This window comes from Podarcis vaucheri, assembly GCF_965113315.1.
Source record: "Podarcis vaucheri genome assembly, chromosome: 6".
Lineage (NCBI taxonomy): Eukaryota > Metazoa > Chordata > Lepidosauria > Squamata > Lacertidae > Podarcis > Podarcis vaucheri.
In genome coordinates, this window is record NC_138764.1 from 65,865,902 (window position 1) to 65,889,534 (window position 23,633).

The 23,633-nt window shown below is 42.6% G+C and overlaps 1 protein-coding gene across 1 annotated transcript; it reads right to left on the reverse strand.

The window, feature by feature from the left end:
* Positions 1 to 4,756: 4,756 nt before the first annotated feature.
* On the reverse strand, positions 4,757 to 19,837 carry LEMD1 (LEM domain containing 1). Its single transcript, XM_082228387.1, has 8 exons — positions 19,751 to 19,837; positions 16,576 to 16,762; positions 15,791 to 15,898; positions 15,100 to 15,173; positions 13,478 to 13,561; positions 12,688 to 12,783; positions 6,917 to 6,978; positions 4,757 to 5,086 (listed from the first exon to the last, which is right to left on the reverse strand). The coding sequence occupies exons 2-8, from the start codon at positions 16,742 to 16,744 to the stop codon at positions 4,867 to 4,869; spliced, it is 813 nt and encodes a 270-aa protein (XP_082084513.1). The 5' UTR covers positions 16,745 to 16,762; positions 19,751 to 19,837; the 3' UTR covers positions 4,757 to 4,866.
* Between the last annotated feature and the right edge of the window lie 3,796 nt (positions 19,838 to 23,633).

The window sequence follows — 23,633 nt, forward strand, 5'->3', positions numbered from 1 at the left end:
CTCCGAGGAGCTCAGGCTGGCTTACCCCACAGGGCTGCTGTGAGGCAGGTTACGTTGAGTAGCTGGGATGGAAAGGAAGCGAAGGAAAGCAATATGTCTTGCTTTGCTGTCTCATAACAGTCCTGTGAGGTACACAAGGCTGGTCCAAGTTCACCAGTGAGCTTCAAAGCTGGGTGAGGAGTTGAACATGTGTCTCCGCAATCCTAGTCCATCACTCTTAATAGCTACACCACATGAGCTTTCTCATTCTGGAGCCATGCATCTGGAATGAGACAGGAACTGCGAATGCTGCTGTGCTTCAGGACAGAAGTGGTACAGAATGTGGTGCTAGAGGCAGAGAGATGTTTCAGGTTATGATCAAAAAGTTCCACCCCCTGCTGCTTGTAAACATCTTAAGATGGAATCATAGAATCATAGAGTTGGAAGAGACCACAAGGGCCATCGAGTCCAACCCCCTGCCAAGCAGGAAACACCATCAGAGCACTCCTGACATATGGTTGTCAAGCCTCTGCTTAAAGACCTCCAAAGAAGGAGACTCCACCACACTCCTTGGCAGCAAATGTAGGACACCACACTCCTTGGCAGAATGTAGGACAGTTATGTGGCAATAATTAGCTAGGACCAGGAAAGTTGAATCTGTGGCCCTCCAGGTGCTGTCGAACTACAAATCCCATCATCGCTGACAACACAATCGCTGATGGGAGTTGGGAGTCCAACAGAATTGGGAAGGCTGCAGGTTCCTCACCTGCAGACTTAGACCATATGAGGTGCAAAATGGTTTTCAGACTGCAGAAGCTACTGGCACCGGGAAGGGGTGGCAAGCTGTTTCCTCTTTGAATGTATAAAGTTTCTTTGTATAAAAGATTACAAGCCCCATGAGGACAGGGCGGTTAAGGATTTATATTCAGGAAAGCTACTGTAAAAGCTACTCTGAGCCCACGGAACAGAGTGGGATATATATAAAGTCAAGGGTCTCCAGTCAGAATAAAACAACAAATATGCCTTTTGAGATACCCAAACGTGTCAAAAATTCCTCACTCTGCATTCAACCCAATTTTTGCAAGTTCTGTTGTGATCTCCAGTGTCCAGCTTAAGCACCAAGATACAAAGCAGAAATTCCAGGATAGGATCTCACATCTTTGGTTTGGTTTTTTTTTTGTTTGTTTGTTAATGCAATGGGAAAGTCTAATTATTATTTTAAAAAGGAGGCAATGGCAGTTGATCCATCTCTGAATCTTGTCCATGGCTGTTTTGTGAAATGAGATTGCCTGCTATACTGCACTGGTCTCTGAACATACTGGTTTTAGTGTCTCGGCTTCAAATTCAAAGTTAGCTGAGATTTGAATACAGAACATGCTCTCGTGATAGTGATACCACAGAGATTTGGCACAGCATTCTGTTAGTCTAGAAGGCTTGATAATTGCTGGATTAGCCTAGTCCTGTGGCACAATTGATTTAAAAAAGGACTTGATAAATGGAATTCTACCATGTGCTCTGACAGTTATTGCCACACTGAGTCAGGTCAACATCTGAAGATGTGGATCGAGCTGAGTTTCTGACTGGTACATAACCCAAGGGAAGAAGTTCACCAGCTGTGCCTGACCATTTGACAAAACACGGAGAGGCATCATTTCAGAAAAGACAGCTGCTGTGAAAAGACAAGGCCTGGGAAAAATAAAATAAAATGCACAGGCCGGCCCACGCATGCACACTCCTTAGCAGCAGTAATTTGGGTGTTTAGACACAGAAGAGCTTAAAGCTGTATTCAAAGTAGCAGGTATTAATGGAATGAAAAAGAAGCCACATGTCTTTATTAACAACCAGGATAAGCTGCTTGATCTCAAAAAGAAACCTCTAATTCCTTCTTGTTTCACATGTATTTTTCCAGACCAACAGAAGCAGAGAGAAATAAGCCAGGCACAGTTGACAAGTCTGTTCATTAGACATTCAGGAAGCCAAGAATTCACCTTGATCATTTGCATGAACATCAAAGGGAAACTATATGCGATCCATCCATTCCCATATTAAAAGGAAGTCTTTTTCTGGCTGGTGAAACTCTAACTTGGATATTGGCATTGCTTCATAAAGAAACTAGAATAAAATAATTTGGCTAGCCATGCAGAAGTTTAGACCTCTACAGTGTTGTGGCTAAGATGAGGTATGGAGCCAGAAGACACAATCTGTTTAAATCTCGCATTGGCTTTGAACTTGTGTTGTCTTATTGCATTTGTATTTTATTGCTCTTGGCCACCTTGAGCATTGGTGGAAAGCTGTGATACCAAATATAACAAAGTAAATAAATTGCCTTAGGGAACCAGCCCCTTTCAAGAACATGGGGGCAATCTGGGCCTCACTGTTATAATATATACAAAATAGGTTGAAAAATTTTGTAGTCAAAGAAAAAGAGAGCTGCGCTACACTACTGTATATTGAGTATAGATATTGTGAACTGAGGCGGTTGAGATACATGAATGGAAGTTAACACACTGCCCAGGACCACCTCAAACTTGAAGGCTGTCCTAAAATCAAGAAGACATTCTAGAAATGATTTGCCCAATATGCAATGCCTGAGATGGGGAGCAATGAGATAAATTCAGAAATGGCAGCTACTTAGTAATGCCTAGCTCTTGTCCAAAAAGGTCACTCACCAATTCCAGCTTTGACTTCACTCACTGGGTGAAACCCTGTAAGCAGGGACTAAAGGTAAAGGAATTAAAGGGACTAAAGGTAAAGGTAAAGGGACCCCTGACCATTAGGTCCAGTTGTGACTGACAATGGGGTTGCGGCGCTCATCTCGCTTTATTGGCCGAGGGAGCCGGCGTACAGCTTCTGGGTCATGTGACCAGCATGACTAAGCCGCTTCTGGAGAACCAGAGCTGCACATGGAAACGCCATTTACCTTCCCGCCAGAGCGGTACCTATTTATCTACTTGCACTTTGACGTGCTTTCGAACTGCTAGGTTGGCAGGAGCAGGGACCGAACAACGGGAGTTCACCCCGTCACGGGGATTCGAACTGCCAACCTTCTGATAGGCAAGTCCTAGGCTCTGTGGTTTAACCCACAGTGCCACCCGCGTCCCTCAAGCAGGGACTACCAGCCAGCATTTTACAGAAATTGTGGGGTTGGAGAGCTCACATTTTGTCTTATGTCTTTTGAACTACAGCACATAGTAACTTTTTTTAAAAAAAGAAATAATTCAGGTACCCCAAAATCCAACTCCATCTACTTATGTTGATGGTACTCTTGCACTATAGCACAGCTAAAGCAGAACAACCCCCCACCCCACCCACATTTCTGGTATTAATGATTGGAAATGAAGCTGCATTACCCTGAAAGTTTATCAGGTGCAAATAGCATTAAAAGTGGGATCACACATAACCAACAAGATACCAAGCATAAAATCATCATGAATGTGCAATAAAAAGATGTCTCATACCCCCTGCCCAAAAAAACCCCACAAGATTTTGAGCTTCAGTAGCCAACTTTCCTTACCCTGGGCTTCCTGCACATTATTATAGGTAATTGTACAATATCATTTTCATGGATACGTTAGAAGATATCAAACCAAACCATCTCTCATTCTTACTAAATCATATGTCAGGAAGTAATCACAGGAAACATTCATTGAATGAGAGGAATGACAACTTGATTGCTGCTTGTGCCCCTTTGTTACCACAGAATAAAATCATAAGGTGTACATTTTAGGATGATAGAAATGTAATAAAGCACTTTAACAAAGATTGTAGAAATTACACAGGTAACTTGGCATTTGCTAAAAAGTTAAAATTTGTCTTAAAGCAACTTTTGAGCTTTCACCATTTGTGAGATACTTTATGCTTTTTAAAAACCATGACTACAAAAGCTGTGACTCCATAACCCAGTATTCTAGTTTCTTAGTATTCAACCTATAACAAGGGGAGTTGAAATTGACAATGTAATCACTTTCATGCTTCACAAAACAAAGCCTTAAATGAGTAAGAAAAGCTTTGGTCTAATTTGTGTAAACAAACAAAAAGAATCTGGTGTAATTAAACTCTCAAATCCCAGATGTCAGAATGCCAATCAGAAGGAAAGATGGCAATAAAACCAGTCTATTCTGAGCTGAGTGAGCTACAGCTGCATACCCACATTTCATTACAGATGGACACCTTACCACAAGCAGGAGCTCTCCTGTCCTTTGCCCTGGACCATTTAGTAGCTTGCTCCTTCTCAGGCTCTCTGTGTGGTCCAGCTCCTCCTGGGAGAAGTCTGCAAGCCTGTCCTATATGAAATAATAAGGGCTTCTGCTTGAGGTAAAGTGCCTGGCTGTGCTGTAACATGCAGACATGACATCAGCTCATCAGTATGGACGGAGACACACGTCCTGCTCAGCACCTACAGAGAACCACTCTGCAACAACATTTATAGGCATGAACACATACTGGGGGAGCAAGACTGCTGGCATATTGCTTTTCTGGGTTCCTATCTCTTACTGCTTGGTTCATCAGCTTAAACAATATTTTCTGGGCAGATGGTCTAGTAACTAGAATGGAAAATTGACTGCTAAAGAGATAACGCAACTTTCTATGATTTCCCCCCCTAAAATGGCACAACATGCCAAAGTGAGCAATTTTAATTCAACCTTCTAAAGAAATGTCCATATATGAACTCAACAATGAAAAGTCGTATTATAAAGAAAGGTGATGCTACCAGATGTTGAAGTCAAGAGAAACCGGTTTAATACAAACTCTAAAGGAAGAAAACACACACACAGGATAATTCTTTTTGTGTTTTAATCAGCTACCCCCAAATACTTAATTCATAAGCAGCTAGACAGAACCACCCTGTCTGGTCTAACAACTCCATTTCTAAAAGACAGAATACACTCATTTGCCCTTGGCAAAGCTTGTGAATGGATTATGAAAATTAGTTTCCATAGTTACATACACAAAGAGAAGGAACATGAAGATGGCAAAAACAGCAATCTTTACACGTATTGGTATACGTTCTTCTCTTGATCTCCTAGGTACTACATGGCATTTGGTTTCAGGATCTTGTTTCACAGAGGGAGGATTCTCCTTTATTGCGTTTCTTCTTCTTCTAGCACTAGAAACACAAGAAGCAATATTGCTGATCATACTTTTAAAAAGAGAAACATTGCCTAACACTTTTCAAATTAAGACATGTAGTCTCACACTAGATCAGCATCCTAGCCTAGAAAAACAGGAAACTAGAAGATTACTAAACTGCAGCACTATAATTCAGAACAACATTTTTGTATAGAACAGGTGCAGGAGTGGTACTGGGTGGGAACTTTGTATTCTGAATGGCAGGGGCTGGACAGTTTATGCTGTTGAAAATTCCCTGTCCTAACTTTTCTGGAAACCATTCAAGCTTTCTAGCAGCACATTTGTTAGGCCAATTGATGAACTACTAGTAAAGTCCCATCCCAACAAAGATATATCTTCCAAAGGCTTAGTCCATTGTTGCTTGTTTTCCCCTCCCCAGCAATCAATTGTTCCCTACCTTAGACTAACCTATTTAAGTATTGCACTCTTCCAATTCTACACAAACATTTCACCTCGTCAGATGAAATGATTCCCAACTCTCCTGTGAGTTCTCCCAATCCCTCCAAAAGCCTCTTTTTTTGGAGGGGAGGGGGAGGGAAGCCCCATAATGCAAGCAACAGTCCTTATGCAAGGTTTTGACTGACAGGGCTGGTTAGATGAATTCTGCCCTCTATCATTAAAATTAAGTGCTCTGAAAAACAAAAAGTATTACCACCTGCTTGCACCACAAATAAACTAATTGTAAAGAAAAGCTGGAATAATTGTCTAGTTTAGGTGTTAGAACCAAGGTTTGTTCTTGGTTTACCACTTGAGGCTTGTCTGGGAGAGAGAAACCACAAGCTAGGGTTTGGGTATAATGCTAAGCCATAAATCATGGCTTAACAGCAGCAGCAAGACCAGGGGGAAAGTGCTGCAGTCCCCATCTTCACTCTGGGAATCCATGTTTGCTCATTTATGCTAAGCCATGGATCAGAGTGTTAAGCTACTGACCTCCCTTGAAACTAATATAACACACAATTGTTTTATATCTGCAGAGTAAGATTATTGACCTATGCAACCCAGTAAGCTCTAAATCAGGTGAGGAACTTCCAGCCCATGGGCCTCATCAGGTATTCCAGGAATCCTCATTTGGTTCACGAGGCTGTTTGGCCAAGCCACATCCATCTACTCTACACTTCCCATCATATATGATAGCAGGCATGAGGAAGGTAAAGGCAGGGCTTGATGAAAGGGGATTTGCATCCACGATCAACCAAGGCCCCCAGTGCAATGCTTCCCAAGTGATGATAATCAGCTGGTTATTGGTACTTGAAGAGTGCTGTGTAAGAGGGCTTTGCAGGTCCTGTGCTAAGTGCTTCCCAAACCCCTATAATCTCAACTGCCAAGCACAGGCCTTGAACAGATGCTTCTCAAGTGCCAACAATCAGCTGATTGTTGATGCCCAGGAAGGGACATATACCTTTTTCTCCTGGAAAAAAACAGGTCATCTGACATCATAGTAACATCAAATAATTAATAGGTGGCGGGTTCTGTCCACCAGTCTAACTCGGCCCACAGGGGTTTGTGAAGGTAAAGACCTGGTCCAATGGCTTGATCCAGTTCTCTACGTCTGCTGTGCTGTAAATATTCACAAACTCAGTATGTTCAATGAGTTTCTTTTCCACAACATATGGAAAGCCATAACAGAACTTCTTCAGTTTACTTCCAAGACTAGGAATTCTAAGGAACTGTTGATCTCTCTCTCTCTCTCTCTCTCTCTCTCTCTTTCTGCGTGTGTGTGTGTGTGTGTGTGAGAGAGAGAGAGAGAGAGAGAGAGAGAGAGAGAGAGAGAGAGATCCTTTGTCAGGCAGTTTTTGAAGAGCTTTACCTTTGTCCTACAGTAACATTAACATCAGGATAGCCAAAGTCTTGGTGTGGTAGATCACTTGTCTGCAAAAAGGAAAAAGGTTTGTTTCATAGGCATGCTAGCAGTTACCTCCTTTTGTGGTTATGGTGAAAGCTTGTAGTTGAATGGTACTGTCATGTAGGGATAATATTCTATTTTAGATCATATTATGTGAAAGTTCCCCACTATAAGGTTTGTGCTTTTATCAATCTGATTCTCTAAACATAGCCAAATATATCACCTCTCTCTCTTGTTCCCAATGGTTCCTGGCATAAGCCCTTTAAAAAAACAACAATTGTGTTCCTTTCTTATTAATTATAATCTTCTTAGAGACAAAGTCAAATGTGTTAGTTCATCATGGATTGTCTGGACACAACTTTCCCTGAGTTCTATATGGGGAAGGTGAAACATTTGGCTTTCTTGGTTTGATGTGTTGAACCAGAGGCAATTTCCAGAGTGTCCAGGTTTCCAAATTCATTGTCCCACATATGTGCATCACTTTTGATTAATGAAACTGCTTGCTTCTAAAGCAAGTATGAAATGGTAAGCATATAGGCCAGCAAGGGTGTAGCCAGGATTTTCATGGGGGGGGGGGGAGGGCAGGACTTGGGGAGGCAGAACTGACATGATTTGTCAGTTAGTTATTTCTATTGTTTTACTTGATTGGGGGGGGCACCTGCCCTCCCCTGCCTACGTCCATGTGGGCCAGTTACATATTCTCTTTACCGGACCTAAAATGCTCAGACATATCTGACATGAAGATCAGACACAGGAATTGCTTTTCTGAGGTTATAAATACAACTATGGCCAGTTCTTGGTTTTAAGTCCTCCACAACCTAAATTATTCCTACCTTGAAAGCTGTCAGAGGGCATGTTACTTGCTAAGGGAAATCTGGAGGAGCAACTGACATGATCTGCTTAGTTCTACTCTGGGGACGTAGACTGACATTACTGTAAAACTAGCAGAGCTTGTGTGCTTCCTGCTGCACCTCTACAAAACTTTTCAACCTGCCCAGCCTTAACTAGAAGTAAAATACATTTTAAAAAATCTGTTTAACAACAGGCAACATCTTAAGAAAAAGAATCCTTTTCATACTTTTTTAGAAGGCCATCTGACACATTGTGATCAAAACGCTTATGTGCCAATAAAGCGAAAAGGAAGTAAAGAAGTCAGATGAAAACCTGTGAAACATTTATGGCAACCCAGGAGTTCAAATAAAAACGCTGGTTGCCAGTTGTTTACTCTGTCATACACATAAACTGAATGTCCTAACAGTTTATAATAGCTTCTCAGAAATGTCACCCTTGAAGGTTAAATACATGTTCAAAAAAAGGTTCTGACTTTAAAAACGCAAGTCAAATTCTAGTTCATCCACAAATAAGCAATGCAATCATGGTTAGCTAGCATCTACAGCAAGAACAGATATCTAACATTTGACAACTTTGGTCTGGCAAATATTTATCAAGTTTCAGTATCTGGGCAAAGAACAAGATATATATATATATATATATATATATATATATATATATATATATATATATATATTTGCTTTCGTAGATTTTCACGGGTACAGGAATGCAGGTTTTGGTGTCTTCGGGTGTTTTCCCGTGTAAGAGTCGGGGTGTCTGTGCGACGTTTCGACGAGGTCTCACTCGTCATCTTCAGGCTGGTGCTTTCGGCTTCTTGTTACTGGAACAGAGCAGAATCTGGTGTTTGAGTTCCTATAAATAGTGTTGAGGGGTGTGGTGTATAGCCTCCAACGTTCTGGGCAGAGAGGAAGTTCCTAGATTAGTGTGCCTCTTCTTCTTTTGTTCCTTAATTACTTGAGGGATATCTTGAGTGATTTCATGAGTGATATTCTGAATACCACTGGGTGGGTCATTAAGTGTAGATTAGTTGCTAAAGCTTTTGTGTCTTGACCTCTTGAGCTTGTGAAGAGTTTTTCTGAGAAGATGGCTGTGCTGCATTTAGTTGTGCTCTGGCTTGGCTTCGTGTATAGGGGCGAGCTGTGGTTTTGTGCCTTGTGCCAGCCAGATCTGTGTAGGGATTGCAGGGGGGTGCAGCATCCGGAGGTGCCACTATAGTTTGGCTACTGGATGGAGTCTGTAATATGTCTGTGGAGAGGGTCTGGGTTTGGGTCTGGTGTGGTTGATTGGTGACGGCGTTCTGTGTGCCTCTGGTTCTGGTGTCGGTTTTTGTGGGGAGGGCTAATTTCCAGATGTCTGGCAGGCGGGACGTGTCGTCACGCTTGTTCATGTTGTGAGGGTGTTTCTCTATCTCGATGGCTTCCATGATTATTCTCTTGTGGTGATGTTCCATGTTAAAGAGCAATTTGGAATCTGCAAAATTAATTTCGTGTCCTGTTTCTTTCATGTGTTGGAAAAGAGAGGAAGTTTTTTCTTCTTTTTTGACGGCATTCTTGTGTTCTGCGATACGTGCATTTATTCGTCTGTTTGTTTGTCCAATGTACGTGGCTGGGCAGACTTTGCAGGGTATTTCATAGACCCCTTGGTTTTCCAGCTGGATTTTGTCTTTTGGGTTTCTGAGGATATTGGCTATTTTTTGGTTGGTGCAGAAGGCTGTTTTGATATTGTGTTTATGGAGGATTTTGCTGATTTTGTCTGTAGTGCCCTTGATATAAGGAAGGAGGGCCAAGCCATTGTTTTCTTCTGTGTCTTGGTTTTTTGGGGGTGTTTCTTTTTGGATTAGCTTCGTAACCCTGTTTTTCTGGTATCCATTGGCGATTAACACATTTGAGAGATTCTGTAACTCAGTTGTCAAGTGGTCTTTGTCAGCCAGGCGTTTGGTTCTGGAGATGAGAGTCTTGGCTACGGAGTTTATTTGTGCAGGGTGGTGGTGTGATTGTGCATGTAAGTAGCGGTTGGTGTGTGTTTTTTTCTGGTAGATAGTGTGTCCTAGGGAGCCATCAGGTTTTTTGTAGATTAGGACGTCAAGAAAGGGGAGTTGGTTGTTGTCTTCTATTTCCATAGTGAATTGTATTTTGGGGTGTAGGCTGTTGAGATGTGTGAGGAAGCTATCTAGTTTTTCTTTCCCGTGTGGCCAAATTACAAAGGTGTCGTCAACATATCTGAGCCAAAGTTTGGGTTTGTGTTCTGACTTGTCTAAAGCATTGGTTTCAAAGTGTTCAAAGTGTTCCATGTACAAACCCTCCAAAGGTTTCAACTTTGCAGTCGCCCCCAGACGCATCCCCACGGAAAACATCATATGCGGAGTCGAAGCTAGCCTGACCAAAATCGACCCAGATGAAGCCAATAAAATCAGACTTGAAGTCACCAACATCCTTTGCTCCAGCAAACCACCCAGAAGCAATTTACACAAAGAAGAACAGAAAGCACTCACCAACCTGAGGAAAGACAACAACATAATCATTCTCCCAGCAGACAAAGGCAACACCACTGTTGTGATGAACACATCGGACTACCAAGCAAAACTATCAAATCTACTCCAAGACCCTACCTACCAACCTATAAAAACAGATCCCACCACCTATCTGGAAAAAACCACCAAATCCAAAATAAAAGCCTCTCCTATCAGTGAAGAAATCCAGCTAAGAATCATCCCCAGAGAAAAATCTTCCAGATGCCCCAAACTCTACGGTCTCCCCAAGATACACAAAGGAACACCACTCAGACCAATAGTCAGCTCCATAGGCTCACCTCTACAAAATCTCGCTAAATTTCTCGCTAAGCAACTTCAGCCCTATGCAGAATCCATCACTTCACACGTTACTAACTCCTTCCAGTTCATAGAAACAATAAAGAAGCAATACCTACATCCCGATGACCTACTTGTGAGCTTCGATGTTGTATCTCTCTTCACTCAAGTGCCCATTAATGAAGCCTTGACAGCCATTCAAAACAAATACAACCCCCCCAAATACATCCTGGACCTGACCAACCACTGCCTAACCAACACGTACTTCATCCACAATGGACAAAGATACAAACAGATAGAAGGAGCACCTATGGGATCACCCCTCTCACCGGTCATCGCAAATTTGTACATGGAACACTTTGAAACCAATGCTTTAGACAAGTCAGAACACAAACCCAAACTTTGGCTCAGATATGTTGACGACACCTTTGTAATTTGGCCACACGGGAAAGAAAAACTAGATAGCTTCCTCACACATCTCAACAGCCTACACCCCAAAATACAATTCACTATGGAAATAGAAGACAACAACCAACTCCCCTTTCTTGACGTCCTAATCTACAAAAAACCTGATGGCTCCCTAGGACACACTATCTACCAGAAAAAAACACACACCAACCGCTACTTACATGCACAATCACACCACCACCCTGCACAAATAAACTCCGTAGCCAAGACTCTCATCTCCAGAACCAAACGCCTGGCTGACAAAGACCACTTGACAACTGAGTTACAGAATCTCTCAAATGTGTTAATCGCCAATGGATACCAGAAAAACAGGGTTACGAAGCTAATCCAAAAAGAAACACCCCCCAAAAACCAAGACACAGAAGAAAACAATGGCTTGGCCCTCCTTCCTTATATCAAGGGCACTACAGACAAAATCAGCAAAATCCTCCATAAACACAATATCAAAACAGCCTTCTGCACCAACCAAAAAATAGCCAATATCCTCAGAAACCCAAAAGACAAAATCCAGCTGGAAAACCAAGGGGTCTATGAAATACCCTGCAAAGTCTGCCCAGCCACGTACATTGGACAAACAAACAGACGAATAAATGCACGTATCGCAGAACACAAGAATGCCGTCAAAAAAGAAGAAAAAACTTCCTCTCTTTTCCAACACATGAAAGAAACAGGACACGAAATTAATTTTGCAGATTCCAAATTGCTCTTTAACATGGAACATCACCACAAGAGAATAATCATGGAAGCCATCGAGATAGAGAAACACCCTCACAACATGAACAAGCGTGACGACACGTCCCGCCTGCCAGACATCTGGAAATTAGCCCTCCCCACAAAAACCGACACCAGAACCAGAGGCACACAGAACGCCGTCACCAATCAACCACACCAGACCCAAACCCAGACCCTCTCCACAGACATATTACAGACTCCATCCAGTAGCCAAACTATAGTGGCACCTCCGGATGCTGCACCCCCCTGCAATCCCTACACAGATTTGGCTGGCACAAGGCACAAAACCACAGCTCGCCCCTATACACGAAGCCAAGCCAGAGCACAACTAAATGCAGCACAGCCATCTTCTCAGAAAAACTCTTCACAAGCTCAAGAGGTCAAGACACAAAAGCTTTAGCAACTAATCTACACTTAATGACCCACCCAGTGGTATTCAGAATATCACTCATGAAATCACTCAAGATATCCCTCAAGTAATTAAGGAACAAAAGAAGAAGAGGCACACTAATCTAGGAACTTCCTCTCTGCCCAGAACGTTGGAGGCTATACACCACACCCCTCAACAGTATTTATAGGAACTCAAACACCAGATTCTGCTCTGTTCCAGTAACAAGAAGCCGAAAGCACCAGCCTGAAGATGACGAGTGAGACCTCGTCGAAACGTCGCACAGACACCCCGACTCTTACACGGGAAGACACCCGAAGACACCAAAACCTGCATATATATATATATATATATATTCAGACTTATAGAGTGGTGTGCTGTTCACAAGTGATATTTTATGTCTTTGCTTCCAGAACTCTGCTTTCAAGAATGGCACATTTAGTGCCAGGTTTAACATTTGAGTGTGTTGTACCATTGCTGCACAAATACCTTTTGTCTGTAATTCCTTTCAGGACTGCCAGCTTTCTTCCTTGGTCCTTGTGACCGATGCAGTGCCACTTTACCCTCTGGCAATATTTCCTGCAGCTGTTAATACACAAGATGACATTAATTAAAGATGTGTGGGCAAGAAGAAAAGGATGAAAGCTGGAAGCATTCATAACAAAGATGATCTATCGTCTTTGGCAAAAGTTCAGGCATGTTACATGAACAGTATCATTCATTTGTAAATTGCAAGTCTGCTAAAAAAAAATGTCTGCTTGCTACAATTCCTTTAGCAGCAATCACTCCACACTTTCACTCTGAGAGTTTTAAAAATGGAGAAACTGTTGATGTAAAAGAGACATTGCAACTCCAGCTTTATCATTAATTGCAGCCAACTTAAACATATGACAAGTCTGGCCAAAATTTGAAAATTATTTTTTTCTTTAGGAAAATAAGAGAATCAGTTTCCCACCCCCACAGAGGATAACAAAAACTAATTTGGGAATAAAATAGTTAAGTCAAAGCAGCAATCCTTCAGAATTAGCATCCATGGAAAGTAAGTACTACAACAAAGAGTATCGCAGGATTATTATTTAAATCAATGTTCTTCTATCTTAAGTCTCCAGATATTGTTGGACTACAATTCCCATAATCCCCAGTCAATGGTCAGGGATGATCTGAGCTGTAGTCCAACATCATCTAGGGACCCAAGGTTGAAGAACTAAGTTAAATGACCCAGACAATGAAAGTTGCATCAGCCTGACTAAATCAAAGGGCTGCAACAGTAGCTACTTACTTCTGCCACTATTTTAGCTAAACTGTGTTCAACATCAGATGACAAGAGTTTTTTCTGACGTTCTGCCACATCTGCAGGTGATTTCTGAAGTAAAAAAGAAACCATAAAAACTATGACTGAAACTGAAGATAGAGAAGGTCATATGATATTATTTGTGGGTGAGGATGGGCATACTGCTTTATAAACATGAAACTATGCAACCAGTTGGCTGCTCTACAGAGTTCTGAGATCAGAATGCTTAGTAAGTTTTTTGAATAAGAGGCAGGAATCAGTTTTGTGTTCTTCACCTAAACAGTGGTGGTAGTTATTGTGTTCTTTGTTGACTGGACATTTTCTACCATGACATTTCTTAAATGATGTCTGATGCACAATAAGTGACCAGGGCAGGAGGAAAAGCAAATAAAAAGTAAAATACAAATCCTGATAAAAATTAACAGGCCAGAGACTGTGACTGAAAGGAAACTGAAAACAAATGAGCCCATAACTATGAAAAATGGCTAACAAAATCCACTAAGAAATAAACATTTCCACAATGCTGCTTCAGTGGACAAAACAAAACACCAAGAAGGATAGTGTGTGTGTTTTGCCCTATGAGATAAGTGTAGTGGGAGGACTTTCCCCCTTGAGAGGAGGTATCAGCTTATAGACTTTTACTTTAGAGAGTTCTCAGCAGTGTTTCGGACAGGTGAAAAACCCAAAGGTGTGCTTGCACAGAGACCACAAAGAGCCAACTACTCTATACAATAGTAGGATTAAATAAAATTAATGCATAATTTTAAAGAGATGTTTTCCTACCCATAAATTACTAGCATGGGATATCTGGGTAACTCCTGAGTTAGCAAGCAGCCTTTTTTGTTCTTTTTTAATAGCATCATAAACATCACAGAATATTGGGGTTGCCCCCTTTGGCCAATAAACTCTTCCAAAAGAGACTTAAAGGTTTGTGTTTCAAGTGCTGCTCCTGCAGACAACCCAGCAGCTGACCTCAGGAGAAATCAAGTGAAGGAGTGAAGTATGGCTGGGCATTGTAACAGGTTACTCTTGAGTTTGTAAACTCTTTGTGAAAGAATAACAGGTTAGATAAGCATGTCTGAGGTGTGACTTGTATCTAGCGATTCCACACCCCCCCCACACACACACATTGTTGGACCTGACCAGTGCTTAAGTGCAAGGTTTGCATCCCCAGGGGGTTTGGTGGGTTGCCAGAAAATCAATTTCTGCCATGATTGCTTCTCCAAAATTTATCTCCATTAGGCTAACAACCAAAAGTAGCCAATTTGATTATTAGAAGATCTATCACGGAACAATTCACTGCATGGATATGAATGCTGTTCTGTCCTGTTTAAATATACCTGAAATTCGTCTACATTCCCATTTATAATTCCTCTGATGTGTATTTTCTGTCTGTAAATAAAGTTGAATATTCTTAACTATCTGTGAAATCTATTTTGCATCAGATTTCCTAGGGTTCTAGTGCATCAACAGAAGCCACAGAAGAACATTCTAATTATGTGATTGGAGTAATTGCTTCACTTGTCAGGAGTCTGACACAAAGTACATCAGTTTATATTAGCTCACAATTTAGCTATAGCCATAAAATATTCATGCCTTGGGTTACTTACATTTTCAGACCCAGAGGTATGTTCAGTTGTCACTTTGAGGCCATTTGTTTGGATGACTACTTCTGTGGTTTTTCCTAGGTGAGAATATTTTTTTTTTTTTTAGTAACTGTCACTGATTCATCTATGCCACATTATACAACACAATACTTTCAAAAATGGAGTTCCAAACTCAAGAGTTCTGAAGTAGCTGAATTTACTGTGCAGAATGCTAGGATATGGGATTTTACGAAAGTGATATGCTTTCCTGATCTATTCTCAGGTAGATTACTACAACATCCTTCCCCGCACTCCACTATTCAAATAGGGAAAGCATTCCTTTGTTTCCCAAGCCATTGTACTTTCAGCAATCCTGTTTTCTCAATTTACAGAATCCAGGCGCCTTGTGCCAGCCATATGCTCATGAAAATAGTCTTCTGCACATGCATCCCTAACAGGATGGGGAACTATGCAAGCAAACAATGTGCATGGGTGAAACCTGAAAAGCACACGCACAACTGAATCCCGAGAATGGTTCAAACACACACCAACCCTTCATGAGATTGCTCCATGAGATCCCCACAAAATGCTTACTTTAATTATGAATGTCACCATTTGAATTTACAACAAATCTATGTTAGCCATTAGGACTGTACTATATATTGGGGGTGGGGGCTCAAAGCATTTCATTTAGGGAATGATTACTATGTACTACCTTCTCCATCATTTTCAGAATTAACCTCACTGTTCAACTCAGCTGCTGTTCCTGGGCATTGCTTCATCAACTGCAGGAGCTTGTTCTCATAAATGGTCCTTGTAGAAGCTAAAAGAAACAGGCCAGAGCACAAATGTTTTTAGCAAAAGCTTGCTGCATTTCAAAGTGTTATTAAATTGTTTGCATTGAACAGGAAATTTTACATACTCAGAATGGTTGATAATCATAGTTAGAGCTGGATGGGGCTTTAACCAATGCAGGAAATCTAGAGCTGGGGGATTCCCAACAGAGCTATCCACTATCCACTAAATTGGTTCCATTATTAAACTGCTCTGTTAAGAAGTTTCTCCTAATGTACAATTAAGACCTACCCTCCATTGACTTATGCTGGATCTGCCCGTTGAAGCAGCAGAGAACAAATCTTTGCCCTCTCCTATGCAGTAGCTGTTGGCAGGGCAGAGGCATTGCTCACCTAGTTTCCCAACACAGAGGCTGCTGCCAATTACCAAGGAGTGGTTGCAAGGACAAGGCACCATGGGCACAGCAATGGAACCCACGATGACCTGCAGCAACCAAACATTCATTCTGTCCAGAAAAAAAGAACCTCAAATCAATTGCATATGATCTCCCTGCCCAGAACTGGCTTGCCTCTAGCTGGGATTGACAACTATTTGCCTTAATCTGGAAATCACTCATCTGTTACTGCAAATTCAACTGCTCACTACAATATTAGACTCAACTGCCCTTTATATCACTGTTTTAATGATCACTCTTCTGAAGCATACGTAATATTGGTCCAGGGGTGATTCCATATGCACAGAGAAGCTCCCATAGCTCAGTGTCACTCAGAGCTGTAACATCAATTTCATCTTTGGAGTCTTGTTCCACAGAGCCTTGTTCTGCAGAATCTTTTCCCTTGTTTTCTATGTGCACATCAACAGTAACCTTCTCCATATCTCCTAATGGTAGGGTCTATGAAAAAACACAACACTGGTTAAGAGTACTCACTTTATTGCAGTATTTCCCCCCATTAATCACTTTTGAATGCGACAAGTAAACATGAATTAGCTTAAGTGCTGCATCTGGATTTGTGCCAGCTTTGGAATGATTTCTTAAGGTCTTAAAAGAATGATCAGATAAACAGTATTACAATGTTTATATGCATATTAATAAAACTGTAGAAACCAAATTAAGTATAAAGTGACATATCTCACTGACAACACCAACAAAAATGATTCTGCCAAAATTTCAGTTTAAATGCTCCAAAAATGAAAGTACCGTATATATAACTAGAAAGAGTGTCAGGAATCATAATGAACCAATAAAAGTGAGTTCCAGAATGAATGGATATATTTTGGGCAAAACTAGACTTATCAGCAGAGGAGAGATTACTGCCCCATGTCTAATACTCCCCTCCACATCTTGTCACCAAGTAACATGCTATAATTGTAGCCTGCCCTATAGAAGCAAAGAAACGTTTCTTTCAACAGGACTGCAGCTATGCAAGATAAACTGTTTGTGCAAGGAGAAGGTGGGCAGAAATGGCACAGTGCAAAAAACTCATTGTCTTCTGGGCACTCTCTGCAAGAGAGAGCCAAAAGAGGCGGTGCACCTCCTATTGGAGAGGAAGGCACACTGCATGCCCTTGAAAACTCTTAAGTAAACTGGAGTTTAGAATTACATCATCCCCCCCCCATAGCAGTATGATCTGATTAGTAACAACACAGCTAAATAGAAAAAAGAAATTCCAACCACTAACTGCAGTACAGCATTGCAAAGAACAAAACTGCTTTTCAGATTTACATATACATATTTTCCTGCTCTCAAGCCAATATTATCAGATGCATCAATGTGCTGTTCCAGCTTGTTTTATGACCTTATTTCTATTGTAACCCACTTTGAAAATACAGTAAATAATTAAAGGCAGGAGTTTTTATTGTATAAGATCAGTATATATTCTAAAATCAGCTCTCAGAATACATTTTGTCCTCAAAACTCTTATTATCCCAACATATAAATCATACCAGGGGCTCCTCCAGACAACCTGTTTATTGAGCATTCCTCCCGATTTACTTGTACAAAGTTTAAAGGGAGAGCAGACTATTTCTGGTCTTTATTGCTTTTTATATTTTTACCAATTGGCTTTCACAGATTTTTACTGTTGTTACCGTAGTATTCTGCTTTTATGTCATACACTACCTTATTATATTTTCTGTGAAATATTTTGTGAAACGACAATGTATGTGTGTGTGTGTGTATATATATAATTGACCATTTGTGATTTGTTTGTGGGGTGTTTACGAATCTTCCTGTCAATCATTCATTCTTGCCACACTTAGAATAATTTCCTCTGCCACTTTCCTAACCATAAGAAGTCCAGGTTAAAAAAATAAAGTGGATTTGTTGCACTAGCACAACGGAACACTTTTAACTGCAGAAACCAGTATTTCCAGAATGCACTTGAATTATTTCTGCAAAACAGCAAATCAGGAGGCACCCAGGAGGAATACCCTTGAGGTGAGCATCTTCACATCTTTTAGGTGTTTCCAATTACTGTAAATCACCCCAAGAACTGGCATGAACATCTGGCATCCTTCGGAAGCCAGCAGATCACACACAAACACACACCAGGTCCCCATGGCTTTTTTGTGTGGTGACGGGTAGGAACACATTTTATGGAATGAAAAATTGGGGACTGATAGGACCAGCTCCAAGTTTGAGGAAGTCCTGGGCAATGTGGGTCAGGGTGTCCCACACGCAGCAGTGTCAGTACATCTGGTCTGTATAGCTGCATCGGGACACCCTTTCAATTCCCCACAATTCCCCCAGAGTTTAGATTGCAGATGTTGTGAAAAATTAAAAGGGAGGCTGGATCCCAGCCAGCTGATACATACAGCTAGGTAAGCCTCCTGCCAGCTCCACCAAAGCACTTTTGCCCTGGAGTTTCTCAAATCTGAAGCCGACCCTGTCAGTCCCCAATTTTCCATTTCAAAAAAAAATCTGAATGCCATGTTCTTTAAAATGTATGTGAAAGTGAGGGGCTGGAAAGAGGATAAAATTTCAGATTCACCCTTCTCTTTTCCTGAGGGATATAGAAAATAGGACACGTGGCTTTTTAAAAATGAAAATGGCCACGTTTTCAATATTGTGAACAAACAGCAAGTAACAGAATGCAGTGTAAAAAGGGGTAGGGCCGGTGTTTTTTTTCCTGGGGGTAAACATTTTGTGAATCTTTGTACTTTTACTGTATTTGTACTGTACTTTTACTTTGTACTATTTACTGTATTTATTTTCCCCGATTTGAACTATAAATCTATTTTCTTGAGTCAAAATGAGAGTACCCCTAAACATTTTTAAGGAAAAAAAGCAATCCGTAGGGCCTTCCCAAAAGCATCTCCTGAACCTTGTTTTGCTCTATATTTACCTCATTGAGGGGCTTTAATAACGCCCTATAAAAATTCACAGTGCTCTGTGAGGTAGTTTCCCCAAACGGCTATTACTTTTCAAACTTGCCTCCTCCCTACTTTGGAAAAGAAAAGGCAAATGAATCTGGATGGCCCCTCGGTCCTATTAACTCGTCCTGGACGGTACCAAACTGGGCCTCGCCCTTTCGCTTTCCCGCCTCACTATTCAGTCTCCTCGCTCTCACGCTCCATTCGCCACATTCCACGCGGAACGCGACGGCCCTCCCACCCCCGCGCTTTTTACGCCCGTTTTCACCCCCGTCTGGGTTCCTCACCCTGCACTGCAAACCCCGAGGGGGCGCACCCCCCCCACTGCTCTTTAACGGCCGGCGTAGAGAGAACGGCGTGTTTCTAAACATAAGGTATTTATTTATAAACCTTCGACTCCTCTTGCTTACAACTTCATCGAAGGGGTAAAATAAATCCCCTCCCGGGGACCCGTGACCCCGACGTGATTCGAACACGCAGCCTTCTGATCTGGAGTCAGACGCGCTACCGTTGCGCCACGAGGTCTTAGGAAGCTCTTCGAAAGCTCAGCTTGAAGAGTCTGCCGCCGCTCTTCGGCTTGCTTTTTTTCCCTCTTCCCCTCCCGCTTCCTCTTTGCGCATGCGCTCTTCTCTGTTTGGGTTTGTTTTTTTAAATACACACTCACCGAGGTGGGGGACCTTGCTTTTTCTGCATTCCTAGACTGGCTACCCTTTGCTAAAGCAAAAGAAATTACATAGCCTTACTTATTTCCACTTCAAAACCCTACTCTAAGCTCCCCGCAGAAACAGATGTCAAGGCAGCTAGTAGGAGGAGCAACAGCTTCGCGCCCTCCCGGGCTGTTTTGAAACCGCCGTTTTGAAGGACAGCCCCTATGTGTTTACCCAGCCAACCACCAGGCAGACCACGCCTCTTTATGGGCGGAACCTACGCGGGAAACTGAGACACTGAGAAGGCAGTTACGCCGGAAGCTACCACCTGCTTCTACCTTGTGGGGAACATACTTTTACTGGACAGGTCCACTAAAGGGCCTGCGGGCGGGGGGGGGAGGGGGAGCAATAAGTGGTAAGGTTCGAAGCGGCTGTCTCTGGGCAGGGAACGCAGAGCGACTGTTGCTGTTGATAGGAAAATACAACAAAGAGCCTTGTGTCGCTTTAAAAAAGTGTAGCTATTTTGTGGACCGAGTCTTCTGAGGCATGAGAAGTCCTCAGTTGGCAGACCAACACTTCTTACCTGTCTCATGAATGGTTAAAGTCTGTAATGCACAACAAGACTCTTATTTTGTTGTCGTCTCCATATTGACTTCACCTCTGTAATTTAATGAAGATGTAAACCGCGTACACTTTCACGCACAACAGGTCGATAACAATGATGCCACGGAAGACTTGAGTCCACGTAACCCACGCCAATAAATCTTATAGCTGCCACCTGCCACCTAAAGTCCAGCCGAAACCATGCATGTGCATGCCTGTAGGAGAGCCAGCATTTCACCAAATTACTGCTTTCCTAGAAATGTAATGGTGGTAGACTGTTTGCAGTCTAAGCACATTTAACTAGAACTCAAAAGGAAATAATTAGTTCAATGGGACTTACTTGAAGACTGACCCCAAATTTAGTATGGTACAAGCTTCTTTGTGTACTGAGTCTGCTTCATCACCACCACCAAGTAAGTGTGCACAGGATTGTCACCACAGAAATCCTGTGCATATGTGAAACTGCAGCGATAGCACACACCAACCCATCCAAATCAATGTGCTTTTTAGCTCACCTAATAGGATCAGGTTGCTACTTGATAAAATAATTGATCAGATTGACTAAATCTGTATCAGTTTGCATGAGGCAATGGTTCTGAAAGGGGGGGAATAGTGTTTTAGTTTGTTTTTAAAGCCATTTGCATATTTCTCATCAGGCACTATTTTAAGATGGCTGTTGGCATCCCTCTGCCTCAAGACACAATGGAGTGTGCCTCCAGGGGTGAAGTCAAATTGCTGCAGTAGTAGCACCAAAGTGACCTCTCCAGGCCATAAGCCTGCACAGTGTGTATGGAGGTCCTGGGCTGCCCAGATGACAAGACCCTCCTCTCAGCTTCACTGATGTGGTCCAAAGGAAAGCAGAGCAATATGTTTGGCACCAGGTTGGCTGCTGGAGTTCCTGGAAGAAGACCTACAAGGCGCCATCCAACCATCTTAGGGACTCCACTCCTAATTTGTATAGGGGTTACTCCTTTGCCTCCCCCCCCCCCAAGGTATCCTGCAAGGCAGCAAAGATCTAGGATCAGAGTTTTCCTTCTCATAGATGGACTCCCTTTCCAGGTTGATGAGCCCCATCTGCCCCTCCCTTCTACAGCACGTGCAGAAACCACCGTCTTGACCATTGGCCTTACTATTGGTCTCATCCATCAGTCTGCTAGAACCTGTCTTCACATGCTGGGGAAATCCCTAACTCACTGATGGTTTGAGACCCATCAGCTACTCTCACCTGGTTTAGCTGGCAAGTTGAAGCTGTTCCTGAGGTGTGGCTGCTGTCAAATGCTGACAGCTTCCAGGAGCCACAGGTGAGAGCTGAGTGCAGGGTGGGGACCAAAGATGGAGAAACTACCCCAGAAGGAGCACAACATGTCCCCCAATAGTAGAGGTACTACTCCTGTCCTAACACCCCATACACCCCATTTGAAGATGATGGATCTTTAGTAAAGAGAATACATCTAAGATGGTGCTGTATGAAATTTATACTTAATTTTTTTGCACTGAAAATCTCCAAAATCATTAACTTTTCTCCAGATGTTGTCTGAGTAAACAGGGATGCTTCTGCAAATAGTTTTAAAAGGTTAATTTAACAGCTTCATTAATAATAATAATAATAATAATAATAATAATAATAATAATAATAATTTATTATTTATACCCCGCCCATCTGGCTGGGCCTCCCCAGCCACTCTGGGCGGCTTCCATAGAAACCAAAAATACAGTAAAATATCACACGTTAAAAACTTCCCTGAACAGGGCTGCCTTAAGATGTCTTCTGAATGTCAGGTAGCTGTTTATCACTTTGACATCTGCTGGAAGGGCGTTCCACAGGGCGGGTGCCACTACCGAGAAGGCCCTCTGCCTGGTTCCCTGTAGCTTTGCTTCTCGCAATGAGGGAACCGCCAGAAGGCCCTCGGCGCTGGACCTCAGCGTCCGGGCAGAATGATGGGGGTGGAGACGCTCCTTCAGGTATACTGGACCGAGGCCGTTTAGGGCTTTAAAGGTCAGCACCAACACTTTGAATTGTGCTTGGAAACGTACTGGGAGCCAATGTAGGTCTTTCAAGACCGGTGTTATGTGGTCTCGGCGGCCGCTCCCAGTCACCAGTCTAGCTGCCGCATTCTGGATTAGTTGTAGTTTCCGAGTCACCTTCAAAGGTAGCCCCACGTAGAGTGCATTGCAGTAGTCCAAGCAGGAGATAACCAGAGCATGCACCACTCTGGCGAGACAGTCCACAGGCAGATAGGGTCTCAGCCTACGTACCAGATGGAGCTGGTAAACAGCTGCCCTGGACACAGATTTGACCTGTGCCTCCATGGACAGCTGTGAGTCCAAAATGACTCCCAGGCTGCGCACCTGGTACTTCAGGGGCACAGTTACCCCATTCAGGACCAGGGAATCCTCCACACCTGCCCGCCTTCTGTCCCCCAAAAACAGCACTTCTGTCTTGTCAGGATTCAACCTCAATCTGTTAGCCACCATCCATCCTCCAACCTTGGGTTGCAGCCCAAGGGTTAAGTGACGATTCTCCCTTCTATCCTTTCTTCCTCATCCTGGATCTCTGTAAATGATGTTTATGACACCATTCATTGTTTTCACTTATATCCAAAAAACCTGGCCTATCTTCAGCCTACTGTGGATCTTAGACTCCTGCTGTGGCGAAGTGCCCTCGTGGAAGGAATTAAGTTTCCAAAGTTCTGCTTTGCTAGCTGATGTGTTCTGTGGGGGGAAAAAAAGCTGAGGGAAAGCCCTGCAGATGGCACTGTCTGATCTTTTTCCTTACTGCCTTATTCTCAGCTCATATAGCTCCAGGCAGTACAGAATGCAAAAATCATGTAGTTCACATAGCTGCATCAAAACTGTCAAAATAGTTATTTTTAAACTGAGGGCAGCCTGCTGCTGCTGGCTGCCATAAAATTAAATGTGCCCAAAGAGGCATTGGTGTTTTGGGGAAAAGATATATGAAAACTAACCTATATGTGAAGTGGGCCTGGGTTAAATAATAAAGGCAAAGGGACCCCTGACCAATTAAGTTGCAGATGACTCAGGTTGTGGCGCTCATCTCGTTTTACTGGCCGAGGGAGCCGGTGTTTGTCCGCAGACAGCTTCCGGGTTGTGTGGCCAGCATGATTAAGCCGCTTCTGGCGA

Bases quoted from the DNA above. Each gene is read 5' to 3' on its own strand.
- LEMD1 (XM_082228387.1), bottom strand. From the start codon at position 16,744: ATGGAGAAGGTTACTGTTGATGTGCACATAGAAAACAAGGGAAAAGAT. The intron at 12,784-13,477 runs GTAAGTAGCTAC...GTGTATTAACAG, and splicing joins TAGCTAAAATAGTGGCAGAA to CTGCAGGAAATATTGCCAGA. The intron at 5,087-6,916 runs GTAAAGCTCTTC...TTGTGTTTCTAG, and splicing joins AATGTTACTGTAGGACAAAG to TGCTAGAAGAAGAAGAAACG.